We start from the raw sequence: 22,505 nt of genomic DNA on the forward strand, positions 1-22,505 counted from the left end.
ATGCTACACCAAGACTCTAAATTGCTCGATGATGAAAACACCGTTCAAGTACTTGGGCATTGAGGTGGGGGGTAATCCAAGGAAGAAAACGTTCTGGGAGCCTGTCATGAATAAGTTGAAGTCTAGACTGAGAGTATGGAAAGGGAGATTCCTATCTATGGCAGGCAGAGTATGTCTGCTGAAATCTGTCATTTCTGCGGTACCACTCTATTACCTCTCTCTGTTTAAAGCTCCGGAGTCGGTATACAAAAGCATCATCAACACTCAAAGGAGGTTCCTGTGGGGCTAGGGGAAGGATAGTAAACCGATATCTTGGATAAGTTGGAAAAACATTTGTAAACCGCGGGAGGAAGGAGGGTTAGGTATTCGTGATATCCGGAAGTTTAATATAGCACTTTTAGCTAAATGGAAGTGGAGATGTATATCGAACGAGAAAGGGAAATGGAAAGAGTGCTTGGAGTCGAAGTATGGTACGGAACAAGATGGAAACCATACCCCACTGAAACATCAATCTTGGTGGTGGAGAGATGTAGTAAAGGTATGCCGGCAGGGAGGGGGAGAGGGTTGGTTTAAAAAAGAGGTTAGCTGGAAGTAGGGAAAGGAGATCAAGCAAAATTCTGGGAGGATATATGGACTGGGAATACCAGCTTTAAGGCCCTGTTTCCTAGACTATTCTCCCTGTCATTACATCAGGGCCAGACGGTGGGAGAGGTTGGAATGTGGGAGGAGTTAGAGTGGCAGTGGAATTTAAGGTGGAGACGCAACAGATTTGAGTGGGAGATCCCCCTCAAAACCGAGCTTGGTATGCTCATTTCCAGGGTCACTATGAAAAAGGATGAACAGGATAAGCAAGTATGGAGGAGGGACGAATCAAGGAACTTTACAGTGAAGTCTGCGTACAAATGCCTTGAAGAGCCCGACGGAGGAACACAAATATCGTCGTTTGGCTATCTATGGAAGACAAAGGCGTTTCCTAATGTGCTGATCACTGCGTGGAGAGTGCTCTTGGGTAGACTACCAACAAGGGAGTGTTTGAGCAAGAGAGGGGTGACGGTGAACACCACAGAATGTGCCCTTTGCCAGACCAAGGAGGAAATGTGCCAGCACCTCTTTATAGAATGCAAGTATGCAGTACGGGTGTGGGACTTATGCTTTAGATGGGTCGGTATATGGTCTGCCCAACACAACAATCTTAGGACCAATTTTGAAGGTTTTTCCCTCCCCCAACACTCCTATAAACAAAACCTGGTATGGAAAGGTGTGTGGGCAACCGTAGTCCGATGTCTATGGGAACATAGAAACTCCATTGTCTTCAATCAAAGAGCTGTAGATGTAGAAGAAGTTTTCCACAATGCCCAACTTAAATCGTGGTTATGGTTGAAACACAAGGAAAATAATTTTTGTTACTCCTATGCAGAATGGGTTATGAACCCGCTGACATGCATTTGCAGTATCAAATAACAAGGGGAGGCATATAGCAGGCTAGACGGGATAATGGTGGTGCTGTTGGAAAGAAGGAGGGTAAGGATTGGGTAATAGCCACTATGGTCAGAGAAAGGAAGTGAAATGGGTACAAAGGTCTCTGAAGTAGCAAATCTGGAGAGGATGATACCACAGTCGGTGATCGTCGAAGGTATGCAAGTCAACATGATCGCTGGTCGGTGAAGTGGTGCTTTACATAGGTTAACTTGGTTGCCGATCGGTGAAGCGGCATGACCCATTTGTATGTAGTCGGTGATCGCCAATTGTGCAAAGCTCAACATGATCGCCGATAATTGAAACGACGATTTCAACATGATCGCCGGTTGATGAAGCGGCGCTCTCCATTTCTTGCAGACGGTGATCGTAGATGGCAACGCTCAACATGATCGCCGGTTATAAAAACGGCGATGGTCAATATGATCACCGATCGAGGAAGCGGCGTTCCCCTTATGTGAGTAGTCGGTAGTCGCCGTAGCTACTTGCCCCTTATGTGAGTAGTCGGTGGTCGCCGTAGGTATGCAAAGATCAACATGATCGCCGGTTGATGAAGCGGCGTTCTCCATAGGTCAACAGGATCGCCGATCGATGAAGCGGCGTTCACCATATGTGTAATCGGTGGTCGCCGATGTTGGTTATTTTTTTGGGTAGGGTTTTCTCACTTTAAGGTTGTTCTGCTCCAACATAAAGGAGAGTTTTGCTTGTGGATGGTATAGGAAGTCCACTTCTGATTACTGTATATGGGTTGGGATACCCCTGAAGTATCCCTTTAATTTTATTTATTCATTGCTGATAAAAAAAAAAGTTAAGTATCTAAAGATTTAGCGATAGTGATTACAACAAAAAGTAGTATGAAGCCAAAGCCATGTATTAACCTTTAATAAAAGACATATTATCAAATATTTCATAACGTAATGAATTAGAAGTACAAAAAGGAAAACGAGAATGAATTAAATTAGAAAGATTGCTACAATATGTTGAAGGAACTCTACTGTTCTTCTAAGTTACTTTGAAATGAATTTTCAGTTCCCTCCTTCTCTGTTTTCGAGACAATTGGGTAAGGTTACGTCTGCTGTTGTCTCTGAATTTGAACAACACAGGATACTTAAATCAATTACTATAATTTATTAAGCATATAAATTATTATTTTATGCATACTGTTCTTTGCAACACATATTTATTATCTTTGGTATCCACGTTTTTTCTGAATTAAGTTTTTAGCTTTCATGATTTACAGGAAACTACCTCGGAGTAATTGCAATAAAAAGTTGAAAGCATTTGTGCTGACCACGAAACTTTGCAGTGGTAATTGTAGTGTTTAAAGGAAAAGGAATGAATTGTTAGAAGGTATTGGCAGCACCGAAAGAGGAAAGTAGTTTATATACACATTCTAAACAAAAACAAATATTACTAACCCACCAAATGAATCACTATTCAGTGGTATAATCACTATCATAAACATGCTCTATATACAGTTTTTCAATGTGTGCAATCTTTTCCCAGTTTTCGCCTCTTTCTCTCTCGCAACGCGCTTGCAGCAAAGGACAATCACGAATATCAAGAGTTGAAATTGATTTGGGAAGACCCTCCTCCGGTAAGCATTGGAGATTGGGGCAGTTCTTAAGAAACAATTTCTTAAGGGATGAGAGTTGATGGAGACCCTTGTAGTCCAGTTTTTCTAAATTTGGAGAAAGAGAGATGGTTAGAGAAGTAAGAGAGAGTGGAAGCAAACCTTCATCGGGAAAACATTCTGCATCCACTTCTTCAATCCACAAGCTTTCCAAAGAAGAGCTGTCTGTGAAAGCTCCTTTCAGTGAGCCAACAAATCTAAAGAAATTACTGATTCTCAGATGCTTCAGATTTGATGGGAAACCTTCGTCAGGAAACGACTCAAGTCTTGGACAGTCTACTATTGTCAGCGCTTCTAGATTTGATGGGAAATCTCCTTCAAGTCTTGGACAGTCTTCTATCCATAAGCTCCTCAGGGATGGAAGCAGCATATGCATGCTTCCAGGCAATGATTCTAATTTAGGACAATACTTGAGTTCTAGAAATTCTAGATGATTATGGACTAGACTCTGTGAAATCATCTCTAGATTATCAAACCCACAGAGATGAAGGGTCGTGAGTGTTGGGAACAAATCCAGTGGAAAGCTTTGTAGAGAGACACAACCATCAAGGGGATAAATGTGCAAAATTTCAAGAGTGTGGGATGACCCAACAATTTCCAGCAATGATGTTTTCCACAGTGTGAGCCTTTTCATTGTACCCCATGACTCTAACTGCAGCTTTCCACATTGATATAGTTGTAAATCTAGAGCCCTAGGAGCGGAAACCTCAAGTTCTTGGCAGTTTTCAATATATAGTATTTCCAAAGGAATAAGTTGCTCTGGCAACTGTCCTTTCAGCTTCGGACAATTTGTTATGGAAAACTTTCGTAGACTTGGAAAAGCACCCCTCACAGCTTGGCAGACCCACTTTTCCCATTGACTCATATTGGAGAACTCCAATGTTTCAAGGGATTTAAATGAACAAGAGTTGTTCCCATGAAAATCAGCATCAATACTCACTATCCCATGAAGTTTTGTAATCTCCAAGACCTTGAGAAATGGCAAAACTCCAAGGGGAGGTAAACGTTCGCAAGATTCACATCCATCCAACTTTAAGGATACCATATTCCACAATGAGTTTTCTTGTAACCAATTTGGAAATCGTTTCCCACCATACCTACGGATTGACAACTTCTTTAAGTTTTTGGAAGGTTGCAAATTCTCAATTATGTCCTCTTCTTTTTTTAAATCAAAAGAGTTTCGATCCCAACCCCATTCTAAAGTAAGTGCCACAAGGAGTGTTTTATTCTTCAAATTTGCTTCTAATGCATCCACAGAATTAGAAATATTATGTAGGTCCCGAATTGATAGATGTCCCTCAAGGTTGAGCTCTCCTAGCTGTTGAACACCCAATTCCCTGCCGTGGTCAACATCAAAGAAATTCATTACTACTTTTAGATTCTTCCCTTTTCCCAAATACGGTGGAATCTTTCTCACTTTCGTCCTTATAAATTCAAGAGGACACAAATTGGTGAGTAAATGCAAATTTGAGGGTAGCTCCGTCAAATATAAACAATAGTTCAAGATCAGTATTTGCAAGTGGGAGAGTAAACATATATTTTCATTTAGTCTTTCTATTTCAGTATAGGAGAGGTTTAAGGAACGGAGATACTCAAGATTGCCAATAGAGTCAGGTAACTCTCGAATGTGAGAACAACAAGAAAGAGAAAAGTTACGTAAGAACTTAAACTTGAACAACAATTCATGTATCGACATTTTGATACTCAAACCCCCTAAACCATATCGCATAGGTTTTGACATAAATGTACGTAACCTTCTTGTATTACATAAAGTTCCAAACTCATCAATATATTCAAATCGATCTAGTTCAATTGATAAATGACGAGTTACTTTCGGTATCTTTTCTGTTTGATCAACATCGCACCCAAAGTATAGTCCTCCACCGACATATTTTGCCAAATCATGTAGAAGGTCATGCATGATAAATACTTCTTTATATACTTCTCCATATACTTTTTCATCATATTCACCTGTTGGTTGAAAGAAGGACCTTGATAGTAGATCATTGAAGTATTGAACAATCAGAGATGGTTAGAGAAGTAAGAGAGAGTGGAAGCAAACCTTCTTCTGGAAAATATTCTGCATCTACTTCTCCAATCCACAAGATTTCCAAAGAAGAATTGTTCGTGAAAGCTCCTTTAAGTGAGCCAACAAGTCTAGAGCAATTAAGGATTCTGAGATTCTTGAGATTTGATGGGAAACCTCTGTTAGGGAAACCTGCTAAGTTTACTTTGAAATGAATTCTCTTATGTAAGGTTAAGTCTGCTGTTGTCTCTGTATTTCATCAACGCGTGATATTAAGATACAAAAAAGTTGAGTAATCAATTACTAGAAAATATCAACTACTGCAACAATCAACTTGCAGTAATCAATCAACTAGAAAATAAATTAAATCTTTATTTTTCTCCTTTCCTTTATTAAATTTTTCAGTCATCCACAACTCAATTAAGCACTCCTTTTTAAACTTATAATCCTTGGGGAATAGGGTACAGTAATTATTTGGAGTTCATGGGAACAAAGAAACAGAGTAATTTTTATGGATGGAAAAGTCGATGCTGAAGAAGTTTTTTACATGACCCAATTGAAAGTCTGAACTTGGTTGAAATATAAGATCCATATACGGATTGGTACCTATGTCCACTAGAGTGTATTAGAACTTTAAGGTAAATCTTGTGATGTACTTTAAGATGCAGGAAATTAAAGTTATACCAACTGCTATTCAATTTTCTGAAAGTCTAAGTAATCAGATGAGATATGTACACAAGTCAGGCTTAGAACTTTAAGGACTCCAAATCTCCTCCCCCTGTACTGATATATGAATAGATAAAACCTATATTGATGTACTTAATTGCAAGGGTGACAATTGAAACACTTAGAACAGGTAAGGTATAGCTACTATGAAAAACTAAGTGGATGATTTGGAGATATTGGAGTAGGTAAGTGTGTTTCTAGTTGTGTGCATGGACACAGGATTTTATCTGGGTACAGTTGTTGCAAATAAATCAAAGGTGGCCAATTTTCATTCAAGAACTGGATGCAGATGAAGAAATTAGTTTTGGCAAGGAAAAGTAGCTACAGAAGAGCATAATTATAGGCCTTGAATGGAAAATCTGCAGAAATGGAAACTCTATTTAACCTTGTTTAAACATACTTGTACTTTATTTCTCCACAAGACTGAAATTATAGAGTTGGCTCAGTTAAATTGGATTGCTATCAAACAAAACAAACTCTGAAGTAGAAATATCTTTCCGGATATCAGAAAATACCTGCCTTATTTCACCAAAGGGGAGCACATGGCACTGATAATGCCTCAGAAGGATATCTTCCTCTGATAACCTCTATCAATCATAGCAACCAGGAATTTAAAAAATTAAATTCATATTTACTAAGTATGAAGCTCTTTGAGTATAAGTTCATTTAGAAGGTAAAACACATGTTCTAACTCCAATATCATACCTTTACAATGGAAAAAAGAACAATTATCTTTTAAAAGTAAACTCTTTTAAAGGAGAAACTTTATTATTATAATTTCATTATAACAATAATTATATCAAAACTTTGTCGAAACTTTCCACTAGTAATTGTAATGTTAAAAGGTATGGCAGGACTACCACCGAAAGAGGAAAAGGAAAGTAGTTGATAATATACATTCTAAACAAAAACAAAATAAGTAACCCACCAAATGCATCACTATTCAAAACAAACAACATCACTACAATATATACAGTTCTTGAATGTGAGCAATCTTTTCACAGTCTTCGTCTCCTTCTTTCTGTCAACGCTATTTCACCAAAGGACACTGTACTATTTGAAGACTTGAAACTGATTTTGGAAGACCTTCCTCCAGTAAGCCTTGGAGATTGGGGCAGTCCTTAAGAGCCAACATTTTAAGGGATGAGAGTTGATAAAGACCATTGTAGTCCAGTTTTTTAGATTTGGACAGCGACGAATGGTTAGAGAAGTAAGAGAGAGTGGAAGCAAACCTTCATCTGGAAAACATTCTGCATCCAATTCTGAAATCCACATGCTTTCCAAAGAAAAACGGTCTCTGAAAGCTCCTTTCTGTGAGCTAGCAAGTTTAGAGCAATTACTGGTTGCCAGCTTTTCCACATTTGATGGGAAACCTCTGTCAGGGAATGACTCAAGTCTTGGACAGTGAGAAAGAGCCAATGTTTGAAGGGATGAGAGTTGATAGAGAGCCAATGTTTGAAGGGATGAGAGTTGATAGAGACCCTTGTAGTTCAGTTTTTCTAGATTTCCACCACGAGAGATGGTTAGAGAAGTAAGAGATCGTAGAAGCAAACCTTCATCTGGAAAACATTTTGCATCCAATTTTGCAATGCACAAGCTTTTCAGAGAAGAATTGTCCCCGAACCAAAAGCTCCTTTCTGTGAGCCAATAAGTCTAGAGTAATTATTGATGGCAAACCTCCTTAAGGAAACGGCTCAAGTCTTGGACAGTCTTCTATGGATAGATACCTGAGAGATGGAAGCAGCATATGCATGTTTGTAGGCAATGATTCTAATTTATGGCACCTAATGATTTGCAGATCCTTCAGATGATACACTCTTTATTATTATTATTCCAATTTTCATTCAACAATTTTAAAATACACTCTTTGCATATCTCTTCAAGGACTACAACCTGACACAATCCTTCAACCATTTTGTGGTTTGTGAATAGATACAGGTTGAGGTGACCAAACCTAATATGCCATAACAATCCACCTTAGCTCACCTTATTCTTTGCTATATTTGATGCTTCGGAATATTCATTCTGAAAAGTTAAGTTCAGAGATAGATTTGCTCCGCAGTTGCAACATCTATATGATCAAATTATGATGAATTACTGCAATATTTGAATGCTCGGATATTACACGTAATACTTACCAATGAACTTTGGAGAATGAATTAAATTAGAAAGATGGCTACAATATACCGTTCTTCTAAGTTACTTTGAAATGGATTTTGAGTTCCCTCTTTCTTTGTTTTGTTGGCAATTAGGTAAGGTTACGTCTGCTGTTGTCTCTGAATTTGAACAACACAGGATACTTATATGTTATCTGAAACAAAACTTTATTCACTCTATACAAGTCATTAGCTAAACTATAGTCGCATAGTTTATTGCTTTGTCTTCGTAAATTTTAAAATTATTATATCTTTCATTTATCGTTACTTAACATACATTTTTTATTTTCCATTTTTGTAATATGAATGAAGACAAAACATGTCAAGCTGATACATTAACCGCAACAAAGTATAAAAAAATGTTTATTAATACAAGTTGAAAGCATTTGTGCTGAGGCGTAGCAGCAAAAGAGGAAGGGGAAAGTAGTTGATACACATTCTAAACAAAAACAAAATAACTAACCCAACAAATGCATCAATCAGAGTAGATAACATTACGATATATATCCAGTTTTTGAATGTGCGCAATTTTTTTCCAGTCTTCGCCTCCTTCTTTGCAACGCGGTTCCAGCAAAGGACAACCAAGAATTTGAAGATATGAAATTGATTTGGGAAGACCCTCCTCGGGTAAGCGTAGGAGGTTGAGGCAATCTCTAAGATTCAATTTCTTAAGGGATGGGAGTTGATGGAGAGCCTTGTAGTCCAGTTTTTCTAGATTTGGACAATCAGAGATGGTTAGAGAAATAAGAGAGAGTGGAAGCAAACCTTCATCAGGAAAACATTTAGCATCCACTTCGTCAATATGCAATCTTTCCATAGAAGGGCTATCTCTGAAAGCTCCTTTCAGTGAGCCAACAAGTCTAGAACACTTATTGATTATCAGAGTCTCAAGATTTGATGGCAAACCTCCGTCACGGAACGACTCAAGTCTAGGACAATCTTTTATCCATAAACTCCTGAGAGATGGAAGCAACATATGCATGCTTCCAGACAATGATTCAAATTTAGGACAATTCTTGAGTGTCAGCTCTTTTAGATGATTATGGATGAGACACTGTGAAATCGTCTGTAGATTACCACACCCACTGAGATGAAGCGTCCTGAGTGTTGGGAACAAATCCAGTGGAAAGGTCCATAGAGAGACACAGTCATCACTGATTGAACTCAGGGGTGAATAAATCTCCAAGCGTTCAAGAGTGTCGGACCCAACAATTTCCAGCAATGATGCTTCCATGTTGTGGCTATCCATTCTGAGACTTTTCATTGTACCCCAGTTCCACTGTAGCTTTCCACAGTTACCTAGTTCTAAATTTAGAGCCTTGGGAGCGGATTCCTCAAGTTGTTGGCAGTCTCTAACGTGCAGTGTTTCCAAAGGAACAACTTGCTTTGGCAGTTGTCCTTTCAACTTGGGACAAAATGTTATGGAAAACCTTCGTAGACGTGGAAAAGCACCTGTCACAGCTTGGCTTTCCCACTTTTCCCAATGACTCATATCGGAGAAATACAATGTTTCAAGGGATTTAAATGAAGAAGAGTTGTTCCCGTGAAAATCAGCATCAATGCTCACTATATCAGGACACCCTGAAATCTCCAGCTTCTTCAGAAACGGCAAAAGACCAAGCGGAGGTAAACTTTGGCAAGATTCACATTGATCCAACTTTAAGGACAGCAAATTCCATAATGAATTTTTTAGTAACCAATTTGGAAATTGTTTGCCACCATAGTCAAAGATTGCCAACTCCTTTAAAGTTTTAGAAGGTTGCAGATTCTCAATAACGTTCTCTTGTTTTTCTGAATCAATAGAGTTTTGATTCCACCCGCATCTCAATGTCAGTGACACAAGGTGTGTTTTATTCTTCAAGTTTGCTTCGAATGCATCTACGGAATTCTCAATATTCTGCAGCTCCCCAATTGATAGACTTCCCTCAAGGTTGAGCTCTCCTAGCTGTTGAATACCCAACTCCCTATCATGGCCAACATTAAAGGAATTCATTACTACTTTAAGATTCTTCAGTTTTCCCAAATGCGGTGGCACTTTCTTCACTTTAGTCAGCATAAATTCAAGGCGACACAAATTGGTTAGTAAATACAAATTTGAGGGCAACTCCTCCAAATGTCTACAGTAGTTCAACTTGAGTATTTGCAAGTGGGAGAGTGAACATATCTTTTCAGTTAGTTTTTTTATTGCAGTATGAGAGATGTCTAAGAAACGAAGATGCTCAAGATTTCCCACCGAGTCAGGTAACTCTTGAAGTTCAGAATATTGAGACAGAGATAAGATACGTAAGAACTTAAACTTAGAGAACAATACATGCATCGGCATATAGCACTTCCAGCCATAGCTTAAATCATTCACTCTCGTACTTGTAATAAATGTGCGTAACCTTTTTGTATCGCATGAAGTTCCAAACCCATCAAAATATCGATAGATACCAAGTTGAACTGAAAAATGACGAGTTACCTTTTGTATCTTTTCTCGTTGATCAACTTCGCATCTGAAGTATATGCCTCCACCGACATATTTTGCCAAATCATTTAGAACGTCATGCATGACAAATACTTCTTTGTTTTCACTTGATTGTTGAAAGAAGGACCTTGATAGTAGATCATTGAAGTATTGTTGGCAAATTTCTTCTACAGTCCTACTATGTTGATGACAGTGTGGGAAATTAGTCATCCACAACTGAATTAAACACTCCTTTTCAAACTCATAATCCTTGGGGAATAGGGCACAATAAGCAAAGCATACCTTGAGATGGGAAGGAAGGTGGATATAGCTCAATGCTAAAGCCGGAATAATATCACAACGCTCTTTTGAAAATTCCCATATTTCGCTTTGGAACACAGTTTCCCATTCTGAAACAGATGATTTGTTGTATAACAAACTTCCCATTGCTTTCAAGCCCAGTGGTAGTCCTTTACATTTTTTAACAATCTTCATGCCAATCTCCATGCACTCTGGATTTGGTTGAGTATCATCATCTCGGAATGCATGTTTAGTAAACAACTTCCAACAGTCATCTTCTTGTAATTGCTTTAGGGAGTGTTCTTTTGACCGCATGGTAGAAGCAACTTCCTTACTACGTGTAGTCACAAGAATCTTACTCCCTTGGGCCCCTAAAACAAGGGGCTTCCTCACTTCCTCCCATTTAGATTGGTTTTCGTTCCAGACGTCATCCAAAACAATAAGAAATTTCTTCCCCGTCAATTCCTCCTTCAATCTTGTGTGAACCATCTCCAAATCTCGACTATCATCAGTTGATTTAGTAACAGCCTCAAGAATTGCTCTTGATATCTTAAAAACATCAAATACATCTGAAACACAAACCCATACTTTGACGAAAAATTTAGCCTCATCCACCTTTGGGTCATTGAATACATGTTGGGCAAGACTGGTCTTACCCATTCCGCCCATTCCCACGATAGAGAGTATTGATGGGTGGTTACTATTGTTGTTGTTAGATGTCATCCAGTCAAAGACCAGTTCTTTATCATCATCTCTGCCATAAATATCAGTTCCAACAACCAAAGATGTTGTTTGTGATTTTTGTGGCAATTCATTACTCAACCCATATCCAACACCGCTAGCTGTTTTTAATCCTAGATCACCCCTTTGGCTTGAGAGAAATTCTAAGTCGTCAAGGATTTGTTCCATCCTACACTCAATTTCCTTGTTAAGGGAACTAATAGAAGAAGATTTGAAGAAGTTGAGTACCTTGCAAGTACAGCCTGAACAGCTTTGAGATTCAGATTCAGCATCTATTTGTCTTTTGGAGAGTTTTTGTATATCATCCAAGAGATCCTCTACATTAAGGACAGCATCTTTGACCTTAAGCAGCCAGTTTCTGACATGTAGATCAGTGAACTGCTTTCGCTCTGCATCATCAGCCAGAGAATTGATGGAGTGCATCTTGGTTTCTAACTTGTTGAGCAGCTTTTGATCAAGCTCTCTTGAATGAAAGAAATCGAGAATTTGAGTAGAAGCTAGCTTCTCGAATGCAACCTGAAGGAAAGCAGAGAGAAGAGCACCACCAACAAGTTCTAAGGCCATTGTAGGAGAAAGATGAATGGATTCAACTGCTGCTAGCTTTTGCCAATGATTCAGTGGTTCGTGAAAACATATTTTATCAACATTTTTGTTCTTCAATAGTTAGTCAAACTATAATTTTTTATTCTTCCCAACATCACAAACTGCAACAGCTGTATTGCACTTATGGATGAGTGGGTATTATTAAACTATTAACTAACTAAGGGAATTGTTTAAATTAAGAGATATATTAAAAAGCATGTTAAAATCTATTATTTTATTAGTTGATATATTAACTTTTAATGTGATTTTTTTAGCTCTGCAGGGGTTTCTTTTTTTCATGATTTTAAAATAATATTTATAGTAATCATATATATTTTGGTATAATTTACACATTTAAGATGCCAGTGCATGTTTACTTCTAAAACCATTAAAAGAACTTAGCCAACTCAGCAAGCTAGTTAAATAACTTAAAGATAATTTTCTTTCACTCTTAATTTTTATATTTAATTTTGATTGGCCAGACTAAATGCAGGGTTAACATAACTTTTATATATTACTTATTTAGGTTTTAAGTAACTCATAATTTTGGATAGTTTCATTTGAGTATTTATTCAAAATTTTCGTCCAAAATATTTCTATTTTGTTTAAGTGTCATGTGTCTGAATTCTTCGTCCATAATAGTGTTTTCACATTTCTTCTATTTACGTCTTTGCTTTCTGATATATATTAAAGGCAGTTTAATGAATATAGTCATATTTGGTGGCTAACTAATCAATAAACAAACCCAAACCAACCATTAAAACAACAAATTAGACAACTCAATAGATTGCTATAAACAAGTGTGATTATGCAGGCTGTTTACTGCTTACTGAAACATTTGAATGCTATGAACATGTTTCAGAAGCAGAGATACCTGAATAATCCAAAAGTTGGTGTATGAGTTTCTGTGTTTATACAAAGTAGGAGACTGTAAATTGAAAAGAGAAAACACCAACTTTAGTTACTACTTTTATTTTCCCAAAGTTCAGCCATTTCATTCTTCATAACAATGCTTAAAACAAACAACCAACCATAGTTAAACAGATAATAATTAAATACTGATATATTTTAATGTTATATAAAATAAGATTTAATGAAAGACATATTATTAGATATTTCATAACATAATGAATTAGAAGTTCAAAAGGGGAAATGAGAATGAATTAAATTAGAAAGATTGCTACAGTATGTTTGAAAGAAATATATTAAAGAAATCTACTGTTCTGCTAAGTTTACTTTGAAATGAATTCTCTTATGTAAGGTTAAGTCTGCTGTTATCTCTCTGTATTTGAACAACACGTGATATTAAGATACAAAAAAGTTAAGTAATCAATTACTAGAAAATATCAACTACTGCAACATTCAAGTTGCAGGCGAGGCCACAAACACATGAGAATTTTGATATGTTACCACTTTTTTGCTGACTATATATGGTGACTGAACCTCTATGATTTTGAAACACTATCTAACTACTAGAGAAAGGAAAATCCTAAAAGTCCATAGAATAATAATATTCTGTATAGTGTTCAACATGTGTGAAGATTAGCATGTAAAAATTTGCCTTTCAAAATGGAAATGTACATATTCACTGACTAAAGAAACAAGCAACTATTTGATTAGCACAAAAGAAGACCTTCATTCAACCAAGGACAATTGTTTCTATATCAGTTAGCCTTCAAATATAAATTAAATCTTTATATTTTACCCTTTCCTTAATTAAATTTTTCAGTTATCCACTCAATTAAACACTCCTTTTTAAACTTATAATCCTTGGGGAATAGGGCACAGTAATTATTTAGAGTTTATGGGAACAAAGAAACAGAGTAATTTTTAAGGATGGAAAAGTAAAGTAAATGAAGTTTTTTAAGGACTCCAAATCTCCTCCTCTCTACTGATATATGAATAGATAAAACCTATATTAATATAATTAGTTGAAAGGGTGACAATTGAAACACTTAGAAGAGGTAAGGTATAGCTACTATGAAAAAGTAAGTGGATGATTTGGAGATATTGGAGTATATATGTGTGCTTCTAGTTGTGTGCAAATAAATCAAAGGTGGTCAATCTTCATTCAAGAACTGGATGCAGATGAAGAAACTAGTTTTGGCAAGGAAAAGTAGCTACAGAAGAGCATAATTATAGGCCTTGAATGGAAAATCTGCAGAAATGGAAACTCTATTTAACCTTGTTTAAACATACTTATACTTTATTTCTCCACAAAATACAATACATTGACTGAAATTATAGAGTTGGCTCAGTTAAATTGGATTGTTATCAAACAAAACAAACTCTGAAGTAGAAATATCTTTTCGGACATCACAAAATACCTGCCTTATTTCAATGGAAAAATTACTTCCTAGAAAATTACTTAAATAAGGAGATAGGGAAAGTGGATCACAAATTTCAATGTCAACATCTTTATGTTATTTACTAATTCAATTTAATATATAACCATTAATAAGGATTGATTTTCTAACTGTGTTTTTCTTTTAATATTCTTTTACCTCTTTTCACCCTTTTTTGTTAAACAATTTTTTAATTTCCATGCACTCTTAATCATGAATAAAAGTTAAAAATGTTTTTATTATATAATTATGAGAATTAATAAAAAAATTATTATTTTATGCATACTGTTCTTTGCAACACATATTTATTATCTTTGGTATCCACATTTTTTCTCAATTAAGTTTTTAGCTTTCATGAGGAAACTACCTGAGCAATTGCAATAAAAAGTTGAAAGCATTTGTGCTAACGAAGAAACATTGCAGTAGTAATTGTAGTGTTAAAAGGAAAAGGAATGAATTGTTAAAAGATATAGCAGGAATACACATTCTAAACAAATATATCACTGTTCAAAACAAACAACATCATTGCGGTATATACAGTCTTCGAATGTGCTTAATCTTTTCCCAGTCTTCGCCTCTTTCTCTTTGGCAACGCGGTTGCAGCAAAGGACAATCACGAATATCAAGACTTGAAATTGATTTGGGAAGACCCTCCTCCGGTAAGCGTTGGAGGTTGAAGCAATTTATAAGATTCAAATTCAGAAGGGATGAGAGTTGATGGAGACCCTTGTAGTCCAGTTTTTCTAGATTTGGACAATCAGAGATGATTAGAGAAGTAAGAGAGAGTGGAAGCAAACCTTCATCTGGAAAACATTCTGCATCTACTTTTTCAATCCACAATCTTTCCAAAGAAGAACTGTCTGTGAAAGCTCCTTTCAGTGAGCCAACAAGTCTAGAGCAATTACTGATTCTCAGACGCTTGAGATTTGATGGGAAACCTCTGTCAGGTAACGACTTAAGTCTTGGACAATCTTTTATTGTGAAATTCCGGAGATTTGATGGGAAACCTCCGTGAGGGAAGGACTCAAGTACTGAACAACCTCCTATTGTCAAAGTATGTAGATTTGATGGGAAACCTCCGTTAGGGAAGGACTCAAGTACTGAACAACCTTCTATTGTCAGACTTTGGAGATTTGATGGGAAAGATATATCAGGGAATGACTCAAGTTTTGGATAGTCTTTTATTGTCAGCACTTCTAGATTTGATGGCAAACCTCCTCCAGGAAACAACTCTAGTCTTGGGCAGTCTTCTATCCATAACCTCTTGAGAGATGGAAGCAACATATTCATGTTTCTAGGCAATGATTCAAATTTAGGACAATTCTTGAGTGTTAGCTCTTCTAGATGATTATGAATGGGACTCTGTGAAATCATTTGTAGATTACCAAACCCCCCGAGATGAAGCGTCCTAAGGGTTGGGAAAAAATCCAATGGAAAGGTACATAGAGAGACACAATCATCACTGATTGACTTAAGGGGTGAATAAATCTCTAAGTGTTCAAAAGTGTGGGACCCAACAATTTCCAACAATGATGTTTCCATTGTGAGACTTTTCAATGTAGCCCACTTCAGCTGCAACTTTCCACAGTGACATAGTTGTAAATCTAGAGCCATGGTAGCCATGGTAGCGGAAGCCTCAAGTTGTTGGCAGTCTTCAATTTGTAGTCTTTCCAGAGGAACAACTTGCTCTGGCAGCTGTCCTTTCAGCTTCGGACAATTTCTTATGGAAAGTTGTCGTAGACATGGAAAAGCACCTGTCACAGCTTGGCACTCCCACTTTTCCCATTGACTCATATCGGAGAACTCCAATTTTTCAAGGGATTTAAATGAAGATGAGTTGTTCCCATGAAAATCACCATCAATACTAACTATCCCATCAAGTTTTCTAATCACCAACTTCCTAAGAAATGGCAAAAGTCCAAGAGGAGGTAAACGTTGGCAAGATTCACATTGCACCAACCCTAAGGACACCATATTCCACAATGAATTTTCTAGTAACCAATTTGGAAATCGTTTCCCACCATAGCCACTGATAAACAACTTCTTTAAGTTTTTGGAAGGTTGTAGATTCTCAATTATGTCCTCTTCTTTTTTTAAATCAACAGACTTTTGATTCCCCTCCCATAGCAACTCCAGCGAAACAAGGTGTGTTTTATTCTTCAAATCTGCTTCTAATGCATCCAGGGAATTCTCAATATTCTGAAGCTTTAGAATTGATAGACTTCCATCAAGGTTCAACTCTCTTAGCTGTTGAACACCCAACTCCCTGCCATGGCCAACATAAAAGAAATCCATTACTACTTTAAGATTCTTCAGTTTTCCCAAATGCGGTGGCATCTTTGTCACTCTAAACCCTTTAAATTCTAGCCGACACAAATTGGTAAGTAAATGCAAATTTGAGGGCAACTCCTCCAAATTTGTACAGTAGTTCAACTTCAGTATTTGCAAGTGGGAGAGTAAACATATTTTTTCAGTTAGTCTTTTTATTGCAGTATGGGTGAGGTCTAAGGAACGAAGATGTTGAAGATTAGCAACAGAGTCAGGTATGTCTTGAAGGTCAGAACAATAAGACAGAGATAAGATACGTATGAACTTAAACTTGGAAAACAATTCATGTATCGGCATTTTGATCTTCCACCTCCATAAAAACTTCAGGCTACTAGCTTTTGGCATAAATGTACGTAACCTTTTTGTATTACATAAAGTTCCAAACACATCAAAATATTTATTGTATCCAAGTTCAAATGAAAAATGACGAGTTATTTTTTGTATCTTTTCTGTTTGATCAAGTTCGCACCTGAAGTATAGGCCTCCAGCGACATATTTTGCCAAATCATGTAGAAGGTCATGCATGATAAATACTTCTTCGTTTTCACTTGATGGTTGAAAGAAGGACCTTGATAGTAAATCATTGAAGTATTGTTGGCAAACTTCTTCTGAAGTCTTACTATGTGAACGACACTGGGCAAAATTTTCAGTCATCCACAACTTAATCAAATCCTCCTTTTTAAACTCATAATCTTTGGGGAATAGGGCACAGTAGGCAAAGCATACCTTGAGATGGGAAGGAAGGTGGATATAGCTCAATGCTAAAGCAGGAATAATATCACAACGCTCTTTTGAAAATTCCCATATTTCGCTTCGGAACACAGTTTGCCATTCTGAAAAAGATGATTTGTTGTACAATAGACTACCCATTGTTTTTAAGGCGAGAGGTAGTCCTTTACATTTTTTAACAATCTTCATGCCAATCTCCCTACACTCTTGATTTGGTTGAGTACCATCATCTCGGAATGCATGTTTAGCAAACAACTTCCAACAATCATCTTCTTGTAATTGTTGTAGGGAGTATTCTTCTGACCACATGGTAGAAGCAACTTCCTTACTACGCGTGGTGACAAGAATCTTACTCCCTTGGGCCCCTAAAAGAAGGGGTTTCCGCACTTCCTCCCATTTAGGTTGGTTTTCATTCCAAACATCATCCAAAATAAGAAGAAACTTTTTCCCTAACAGTTTTTCTTTCAATCTTCTGTGAACCATCTCTGTATCTCTACTGTCATCAGTAGATGTAGTAACATCCTCAAGAATTGCTTTTGATACCTTGAAAACATCAAATTCATCTGAAACACAAACCCAAGCTTTGACATCAAATTTAGCCTCATCCGTCCTTGGGTCATTGAATACATTTTGAGCAAGAGTGGTCTTACCCACCCCTCCCATTCCCACAATAGAAAGTATAGATAGGTTGTTGTGAGTGTCAGATGTGAGCCAGTTACAGACAAATTGTTTGTCATCTTCTCTGCCATAGATCTCACTATCGTTTGGCAAATATGTTGATGATAATTTACTACCGGATCTGACCCCAACAGTATCAGCCTTTTTCAAACCTAGAACATGGCTGTGGGTTGCAAGATCTTCTAAGTCTTCAATGACTTGTTCTATCCTTGTTTCAATTTCATTTTCTTTAAAGAAACTGACAAAAGAAGATTTGAGGGAATTCAGTACCTTTTTAGCAGTACTCTGGGACTGAGCTTCCACTTGGCTTTTGGAAAGTGCAAAATCTATTTCATCCAAGAGATCCTCTGCATCAAACACCACACCCTTGGCTGCGAGAATCCAATCTCTGACACGTGGATCTGTGAATTGTTTTTGTTCTGCATCATCTGCCACAACATCAACTTCTAGGAGCTTCACCTTCAAGATGCTTAGCTGCTTCTTGTTGGCTTTTTTTCCACGAAATATGTCTCCAAAACGAGAAGCCAAATTGTCAATAGTGGTCTCAAGGAAGGTGGAGACAAGAGCATTGGTAATGAATTCAGCAGCCATGGTAGAAAATGTGAATGGAAAAGAGTGAGTGGAGAGATCTGAGTGATGATGAGATGAGTAGTAAGAAGTGTTTTTCTATGAATGATTGTTTAACTTGGATTGTAGATGCACTAATCACATGACCAAACATAACAATATCTTTAGGGATATTGATGACTTTGTCAAAGTTAAAATTGATTGGTGAATGGTTTTCACATTTATTCTATTTACGTCATTGCTTTGCCGGCTTTCAGATATATATTAAAGCCAATTTAATTAATATAGTCATATTTGGTGGCTAACTAATCAATAAACAATCGCAAACAACCATGAAAACAAAATATAACTATTAAAATACTATAGGTTTAAAATACTATTAAAATATAGGATATAGTATAAAAAAATATAACCAAAATACTCATATCATAATTTGGTTTAAAGCCATCTATTAGAATAAATGATATAAAATAATTGCTTCGAATTATAGTGTCCTTCATATTTTGAGCCACATTATTTTGTACTTGTCCAATTAACCTTAAAGCACAAGAGAAATATCTGTTAGAAATTGGAAAATGAAGAGTTAATAATGTTTATATGCATTGTACTTAGCTATTTTGCAAGAAAGCTCAAGAGAAATGAGAGTTGATAATCTGTTAGAGCCTTCAGAAAATGAGACATTTGATGCCTCAAAATACCTCAATTTCCAACAAAATGACCAACAAGAGTGATGTGGGGTCTGATGAAATTTTCTTAGTCTTTTTATTGGGCTGCAGTTTGTATAAGGCCCATGTTGGGCTGCAGATAGTCAAAGGCTTTTTTTCTCTTTACACCTGTAATATAAGTATGCAGCCTTATCCCAAAAAGTTGTTTGACCATTTCTAAAATTCAAAACCAAGACCTTGACTACTGGTTCCCAGAATTGTACCTTCCTTGGGTTACCTCCTACTTCTAACCCCAAGTACTTGAAAGGCATCCTCATTGTCACTACAAGAAAATCATGAAATAGAAACCAATTTATAGAAACCAAAATAATTAGTTGCAATAATAACTAAATTAGAGACCATTTTAGAAACTAAAAAGAAATTTGGTTTCTAAATTAGTTTCTATTATTTACTATTATTGTTAAATAGTTTCTAAATTGGTATCTAATTAGCAACTAAGGTTTTAGATACCAATTATTTAGTTTCTAAATTTAGTCTCTAAAACCTTGGTTGCTAATTAGATACCAATTTAGAAACTATTTAACAATAATAGAAAATAATAGAAACTAATTTAGAAACCAATTTTTTTGTTAGTTTCTAAAATGGTCTTTATTTTAGTTCCTATTGTAACTAATTATTTTGGTCTCTAAAAATTGGTTTCTATTTCATGATTTTCTTGTAGTGTGTGTTGTAATTAAGAGTCTTGGCGTAGGTTTCCAAGGTAAACCTATCAACATTTATCCCAGCCAATTTTGATTTGTGGAAGTTGATTTTCAAACCAGAAACTAGTTCGAAGCATCTAAGAATCGTCTTTATAATGAATACATTAAGGAAAGAATCCTCACACAAGAAGAGAGTGTCATCTGCAAATTGAAACATGCTACATACAATTTCCCTCCTTCCCACCTTCACACCTGTTAGCATATTTTGCTTAGACGCTTGTCTCACTAAACCAGCTAAACCTTCAGCAACCACAAGAAACAAGAAAGGCGCCATAGGATCACCCTGCCTTAATCCTCTTGACGATTTGAATTCCTCTGTTGGGCTTCCATTAACGAGCACTGAGATGGAGGACGATTCCAAGCATCCTCTAACCCACCTCACCCATTTGCTATGAAAGCCTAGCCTCTGCAACATATCAAATAAGAAGTCTCACCTTACCGAATCGTAAGCCTTCTCGTAGTCCACCTTGAAGCAAAGAGCACTCCTACGATTCCTCCTAACCTCCTCCACCACCTCATTTTCCACGAGCACGTTGTCTAGCATTCCTCTATTCCTCAGAAAGGTAGATTGGTTTTCGTCGATAATCAAATGAAGAACATCCTTCATACGGCCATCTAAGACCTTAGTCACGATCTTATAGAACATACCTACAAGGGATATAGGCCTGAATTGATCCAGTGAAAGAGGGTCACACACTTTAGGTACCAAAGCAATGAAGGAAGCATTACAGCCTTTTGGTATAACCCCAGTATCTTGGAACAGGTTTACAGCTTCCATAACATCAGATTTAAGGACATCCCAGCAGTCCCAGCAGCTTCTATATCTTGTGAGATTATAATGAATTTTTCCTTGGTTAGATACAAGTTTGAATCCATTGGTATGCTACAGGCTTAGCATTTTTCATTTATCATCCATCATCCATGTGTCTTCTTGAATGTTAGGAACATATTTTCTTTGAGATATGAATGAAACCAACATTGAATTCTGCCACTTATATACCTAGGAAACACTTCAAGTATCCAAGATATTTTATTTAGAACTTTTGATCAAGGTATTGTTTTAGTTGTACAATCCACTCCTTATCACTACCTGTGATAACAATGTCGTCCACGTGTACAATTCTTCATTGAGCATGGAAGGATGTGTCGTTTCTTGGCCATCCTAGAGTTCTCAAGGAACAAGATTACCATTTGCATCATTCGAATTTGTTAACTAAAGAAAAGAAATATCCGCTATGTTTCCAGAAGAAAGGATAGAAAAGCAGAGGGGTTGTCCTTGAACAATGTTGCAGAAGTAACAAATATATAACAAAACTGATTGGACAATCCCTCAAATTGTATGAATGAATCTCCAAGTGTCGAATGGAATTGTCAGGTTTGACTTTCAGATTCAGCTTTTACTTCGCTTTTGGATAGTTCATTTTGTATTTCATCCAAAAGATCTCTCACATGTTGATAGCGAAACAGCTTCTGATCAAGGATAATGAATTGAATTAGAAAGATTGGTGTAAATTATGGTGAGGGAAACATATTATGGAATATATTGTTGTTCTATGTTAGTGTAAAATGAATTCTCAGTACCCTCTTTCTCTGTTTTGGAGGCAATTATGCAAGGGTTGAGAGAAAAAGATAAAATGAAGTACCTATGATTTTTGGTTAATGTGTACCTTGTTCAACACAAATTTAAAGTTTAATGAATCTAGTCATATTTGGTGGCTAACTAATCAATAAATAAACCCAAGCAACCTTCAAAACAACAAATTAGACAACTCAATAGAGGATAACAAACTGCAATCAAACTAGTTAAATAGTTCTTTTTTTTTCTTTTCCATCCTTTTGATTACATATTTATATTGTTATGACAGTTATTCTGTGTTTATCTCCTTGTGTATTGGTTACTTATTTATATTTTGGTTGCTTCCACTTAATGCATCAGATTCAATTATTGATCTGATTGATCAGTTTATTTTTCCATTTGGAAAGTTAGTTTCATATATAAAGTGCCATTATGCAGGCTGTTTATTGCTTCCTGCAACATTTGAATGCTATGAACATGTTTCAGAAGCAGAGATACCTGAATAATCCAAAAGTTGGTGTATGAGTTTCTCTGTTTATACAAAGTAGGAGACTGTAAATTGAAAAGAGAAAACACCAACTTTAGTTACTACTTTTATTCTCCCAAAGTTGAGGCATTTGATTCTTCATATAGATAATGGTTAAAAGAAACAAAAAATGTAAGGCTGGCAACAGAGTGATTATAATACTCCTTCTCTGTGAAATCAGCAGCAGCTTCTCTTACATAGTGATTCATGACTCTAAACCTAAACCAAACCAAAATCCTTGGGA

At 36.5% G+C, this 22,505-nt stretch overlaps 3 protein-coding genes across 3 annotated transcripts; 1 reads left to right on the top strand and 2 right to left on the bottom strand.

The window, feature by feature from the left end:
• Window positions 1-31: 31 nt before the first annotated feature.
• Window positions 32-2,734, top strand: LOC150023392 (uncharacterized). Its single transcript, XM_090297829.1, has 5 exons — window positions 32-241; window positions 413-538; window positions 694-1,137; window positions 1,482-1,532; window positions 2,717-2,734. Exons 1-5 carry the CDS (start codon window positions 32-34, stop codon window positions 2,732-2,734), a joined length of 849 nt encoding a protein of 282 aa, XP_090153955.1.
• A 175-nt stretch (window positions 2,735-2,909) lies between these two features.
• Window positions 2,910-12,137, bottom strand: LOC137826478 (uncharacterized). The gene is made up of 5 exons (XM_090297830.1): window positions 8,497-12,137; window positions 7,848-7,932; window positions 7,094-7,514; window positions 5,172-5,384; window positions 2,910-5,080 (listed from the first exon to the last, which is right to left on the bottom strand). Exons 1-5 carry the CDS (start codon window positions 12,066-12,068, stop codon window positions 2,910-2,912), a joined length of 6,462 nt encoding a protein of 2,153 aa, XP_090153956.1. The 5' UTR covers window positions 12,069-12,137.
• A 2,698-nt stretch (window positions 12,138-14,835) lies between these two features.
• LOC137823826 (putative disease resistance RPP13-like protein 1) lies at window positions 14,836-18,954 on the bottom strand. Its single transcript, XM_068629115.2, has one exon. It carries the CDS (start codon window positions 18,755-18,757, stop codon window positions 14,954-14,956), a length of 3,804 nt encoding a protein of 1,267 aa, XP_068485216.2. The 5' UTR covers window positions 18,758-18,954; the 3' UTR covers window positions 14,836-14,953.
• Between the last annotated feature and the right edge of the window lie 3,551 nt (window positions 18,955-22,505).

This window comes from Phaseolus vulgaris, chromosome 11, assembly GCF_051622355.1.
Source record: "Phaseolus vulgaris cultivar YP4 chromosome 11, ASM5162235v1, whole genome shotgun sequence".
In the NCBI taxonomy this organism is placed as follows: Eukaryota; Viridiplantae; Streptophyta; class Magnoliopsida; order Fabales; family Fabaceae; genus Phaseolus; species Phaseolus vulgaris.